This window comes from Teleopsis dalmanni, chromosome 1 (genome assembly GCF_002237135.1).
Source record: "Teleopsis dalmanni isolate 2A chromosome 1, ASM223713v2, whole genome shotgun sequence".
NCBI classification, from domain to species: Eukaryota; Metazoa; Arthropoda; class Insecta; order Diptera; family Diopsidae; genus Teleopsis; species Teleopsis dalmanni.
Genome location: NC_051846.1, coordinates 42,590,784 through 42,595,890, shown reverse-complemented (window position 1 = coordinate 42,595,890; position 5,107 = coordinate 42,590,784). Strand labels below are relative to the sequence as shown.

The window sequence follows — 5,107 nt, the reverse complement described above, 5'->3', positions numbered from 1 at the left end:
GCAGAAACTTTTCAAGGACGAACAAATAATGAAATTGAAGAACTGCTTAGAAACGAAAATATAGTGAGATACATTAAGTCGCAAAGTTTGCAATGGGCTGCTCATGTAATAAGAATGGGGTGGGGAGAAAGCCGAATAGCATATTCAGCGTAAAGCCTATGACAAGGCTTTGCAGAGATAGGCCAAGAACAAGATGGAATGCACAGAGCCACAGAGATAGGCCAAGAACAAGATGGAATGAGAACGTGTGTGGTGATGCAAGTACGATTTGAGTACTGAACTGAAAGAAAGTAGCAGAAGATAGGGACAGATGGAGGCCGATTGTGAGGTAGGCTAAGGTTCATACTGGACTGTATGTAGTGCCAAATAAGAAGAAGAGAATTAACTTTCTCCTTCTCTTAATGATATACCATAATGCATTAAAATATATAAAAAACATGTTTAATACTTTTGCAAAGGTGTTAAAAAGATTTCAGTGTTAATATTGTTTAATATTCCATTGAAAGTTATGTTTTCATTTTAATAGAAATATTTTTTTAATTTTTTAATATGCTTTTAAAAATTATTTTTACATAAAATACGCTTTCTGTATATATCTTTATATATTCACTTATATTAATTTTTTAGTTGACAGACACTCATTCTATTCTTCATATTAGTTTTTTACTGAGCTTTCATCATTGTATCTCTTATCCGAATGCTCTTTGCTGTTAAAGTTATTTTCTGTTTGTTGATTTGTTTGCGTTGCCACTTGAGTTGATAGCTGAGAGTTAACTTTAACCCTCACGATTTGTTTTCGTTCCTTCACAGATTGTTCAGTTCATTTGTTTCCATACACATATTCTTCTCATGTTAGTCTTTCATATTTTTCCACAGCGATTCATGGCATATCAACACGCTTATTTCATATTTACACATGATTTACTTTGAAGTGGGTGTGTTTGTGCTTTTCCTGAATTTTCCAGCAGCTATGAGTAAGTTGGCACTGGCATTGTCTTTACGTCATGACATCACGGATGATTTGTCAAAAACTTTATCGTCATTTCGTTAGATTATTAGCATGACAAAATGTAACAAATTTAATATCAAATAATTTAAGCTAGAATTCGTTTGTGATACTTTATTTGATGTTGATACCTTGTTTAATGAGATTAATAAATTATAATTTTAAGCAAATAGTTTCGATCCACGTGAATTTAAAAATAAAATATATTTGCGCAAAGCAGCCGTTAACGAACTGATTGCCTTATGCATCACATTTGATTTTAATTATTTTTAAATTTAGTTAAATTACTCAACGTGAACACATATTAAACAGTTCGCATACATTCACTAATTGCAAATGACCTCAGGTCATTAAATTTCGGTTCATTGAACCGCTTAAATATCTAGTTAACCGTTTTGTTCATTAAAGCCATATTAAAATTTTTAAAGTTTTAACATTTTTTTTTGTTATTTTTAAGTGAATTAAAATAATTTGTACCCACTTATCACTTTTAGAGCATTGATATGAACCACTTCTTTAATTTGTTAATGCTTCAATTTCTTTTATTAGATTTACACAAAAATTAAACTTATTGCACTTGACCGTGAAATCTAAATTTTACGCAAAAATTAATAACAAAATATATTGTGTCTAACACAATCAGATAACAAAACACAAAAATTAACTGTTCAATTTCAATAATTTTTGAGGTACTTGACAAAGTTGAGCGAAAAATTGTTCCGCACAACGATTTGATGTGCAGCGTTAAGACCGCGCAACAAGTTTCCAACCAACATGCGATGAGGTGTTAATATCGCCAGACGAGGTACTTGAGGGCTCAAGTGGCGCATGGTTCGTTCGTGCTTTGATTGTGTAAATAGTTACCAATGCAGTGGTTAGACTGAATTTTGTGTGTGCACAATTATATATCCGCATTGGTTCACACTGCCACCTCTAATTACATATGTGTGAATGGATCCATTTGTATGAATGGCAACTACGAAAAGCTTCACAATATGTCTTTATACACATTTTTATTCAACAAGTATTTGACAATTAGTTGTATAAATAGTTAAACCAACTGCTGTTGCAAATCATTCCTAAAATAGTCTTTATCATTTTAACCTTAAGCAAGAAGAACTATTCGGAATGGTGAGTAATTTACTAAGAATGCAATCTACAGGATACAATACTAATTTACCAATACAAAATATTTCAGAGAATCTTTATTGCGTGCATATTCATTGCCGCAGCGACGGCTGCAGTTATTCCAAATGACGGCTTAAGGCAACGTCGAGATGTTTCGGAGCTTTCAGTTGCACATAATTATTTACCACCAAATGCGGATATCGTTACGGAAATTCCAGCAGAAAATGAACAAAATACTGCTGTGCTTGCCGACGATGGATATGTGTATAAAACCGTAAGACGTTTAAGATACAGACAACGTAGAGATGTATCTGAAATTGCTCCAGATTATTTGCCATCAGTTCAAGAAAAAGTTGCTTCTAAATATTTGCCACCAGCAGAAGAATCTGCTACTGAACCAGCATTAGAAACAGAGGATAGTCAAGATACCGCAGTACTTGGAAAAGACGGATACCAATACAAAACAGTACGTCGTCTCAAATATAGACATCGTCGTGATGTTTCCGAAATTTCTCCAGAATATTTACCACCCAAAGAAGAAAAAGATGTATCAGAATATTTACCACCAGCAGAAGAATCTGCTACTGAACCAGCTTTAGAAACAGAGGATAGTCAAGATACCGCAGTACTTGGAAAAGACGGATACCAATACAAAACAGTACGTCGTCTCAAATATAGACATCGTCGTGATGTTTCCGAAATTGCTCCAGAATATTTACCACCCAAAGAAGAAAAAGATGTATCAGAATATTTACCACCAGCAGAAGAATCTGTTACTGAACCAGCATTAGAAACAGAGGAGAGCCAAGATACCGCAGTGCTTGGAAAAGACGGATACCAATACAAAACAGTACGTCGTCTTAAATATAGACATCGTCGAGATGTTTCCGAAATTGCTCCAGAATATTTACCACCAACTGAAGAAAAAGCTGCATCAGAATATTTACCACCAACTGAAGAATCTGCTACTGAACCTGCATTGGAAACAGAAGAGAGTCAAGATACCGCAGTACTTGGTAAAGATGGTTACCAATATAAAACAGTACGTCGTCTTAAATACAGACATCGTCGAGATGTTTCTGAAATTGCTTCAGAATATTTACCACCAACTGAAGAAAAAGCTGCATCAGAATATTTACCACCAACTGAAGAGTCTGCTACTGAAGCCGCATTGAAATCTGAGGAGAGTCAAGATACAGCAGTGCTTGGTGAAGATGGTTACCAATACAAAACAGTTCGTCGTCTTAAATACAGACATCGTCGAGATGTTTCTGAAATTGTTCCAGAATATTTACCACCAACTGAAGAATCTGTAATCTGAATGAACCTGCATTGCAAACCGAGGAGACCCAAGATACAGCAGTGCTTGGTGAAGATGGTTACCAATACAAAACAGTACGTCGTCTTAAATACAGACATCGTCGAGATGTTTCTGAAATTGCTTCAGAATATTTACCACCAACTGAAGAAAAAGCTGCATCAGAATATTTACCACCAACAGAAGAATCTGCTACTGAAGCAGCTTTGGAAACAGAGGATAGTCAAGATACCGCAGTGGTTGGTGAAGATGGTTACCAATACAAAACAGTACGTCGTCTCAAATATAGACATCGTCGAGATGTTTCTGAAATTGCTCCAGAATATTTACCACCAACTGAAGAAAAAGCTGTATCAGAATATCTACCACCAACTGAAGAGTCTGCTACTGAAGCTGCATTGAAATCTGAGGAGAGTCAAGATACAGCAGTGCTTGGTGAAGATGGTTACCAATATAAAACAGTTCGTCGTCTTAAATACAGACATCGTCGAGATGTTTCTGAAATTGCTCCTGAATATTTACCACCAACTGAAGAAAAAGCTGCATCAGAATATTTACCACCAGTAGAAGAATCTGTTACTGAACCAGCATTAGAAACAGAAGAGAGCCAAGACACCGCAGTGGTTGGAAAAGACGGATATCAATACAAAACAGTACGTCGTCTTAAATATAGACATCGTCGAGATGTTTCTGAAATTGCCCCAGAATATTTACCACCAACTGAAGAAAAAGCTGCATCAGAATATTTACCACCAACTGAAGAATCTGCTACTGAACCTGCATTGAAAACTGAAGAGAGTCAAGATACCGCAGTACTTGGTAAAGATGGTTACCAATATAAAACAGTTCGTCGTCTTAAATACAGACATCGTCGAGATGTTTCCGAAATTGGTTCAGAATATTTACCACCAACTGAAGAAAAAGCTGCATCAGAATATTTAACACCAACTGAAGAGTCTGTTACTGAAGCCGCATTGCAAACCAAGGAGAGCCAAGATACAGCAGTGTTTGGTGAAGATGGTTACCAATACAAAACAGTACGTCGTCTTAAATATAGACATCGTCGAGATGTTTCTGAAATTGCTTCAGAATATTTACCACCAACTGAAGAAAAAACTGTATCAGAATATTTACCACCAACAGAAGAATCTGCTACTGAAGCTGCATTGAAAATTGAAGAGAGTCAAGATACAGCAGTGCTTGGTGAAGATGGTTACCAATATAAAACAGTACGTCGTCTTAAATATAGACATCGTAGAGATGTTTCTGAAATCGCTTCGGAATATGTGCCACCTGTTGAGACTGAATATTTACCACCAACGGAAACTGAGTCTGTTATTGTGGATGCACCCCAAGAAAGTGCAAGTTTGACTAAAGACGGGTACCAGTATAAAACAATTAAGAAAATTAAGTATTAGAAGTAGGCAATTTTATTGAACTGTGAATTAGATACATCAATCAATTTAGGCAAAAAATAAATATATTTAAAAAATTTATTCGTATTATTTTAAAAAAATTGTTTAGTTATTACTTGAAGTTTATGACTATAATCGGAACTCTAATCCTAACAACTGCACTGATTTTCAACAAAATTATTAGTTGTTGTATATTAATATTGTAGTTTCGGATGTCAGAGGTTGCGATGTTAAATGGCA

At 35.3% G+C, this 5,107-nt stretch overlaps 1 protein-coding gene across 1 annotated transcript; it reads left to right on the top strand.

The window, feature by feature from the left end:
- Window positions 1-310: 310 nt before the first annotated feature.
- LOC119680234 (fibrous sheath CABYR-binding protein) lies at window positions 311-4,870 on the top strand. Its single transcript, XM_038092953.1, has 5 exons — window positions 311-328; window positions 2,205-2,873; window positions 2,937-3,257; window positions 3,321-3,446; window positions 3,482-4,870. Exons 1-5 carry the CDS (start codon window positions 311-313, stop codon window positions 4,868-4,870), a joined length of 2,523 nt encoding a protein of 840 aa, XP_037948881.1.
- Window positions 4,871-5,107: the final 237 nt, after the last annotated feature.

Excerpts from the sequence above, each read along its gene's own strand:
- LOC119680234 (XM_038092953.1), top strand. Across the intron at positions 2,874-2,936 it reads CACCCAAAGAAGAAAAAGAT|AGCCAAGATACCGCAGTGCT; the intron begins GTATCAGAATAT and ends GAAACAGAGGAG. Across the intron at positions 3,258-3,320 it reads CACCAACTGAAGAAAAAGCT|AGTCAAGATACAGCAGTGCT; the intron begins GCATCAGAATAT and ends AAATCTGAGGAG.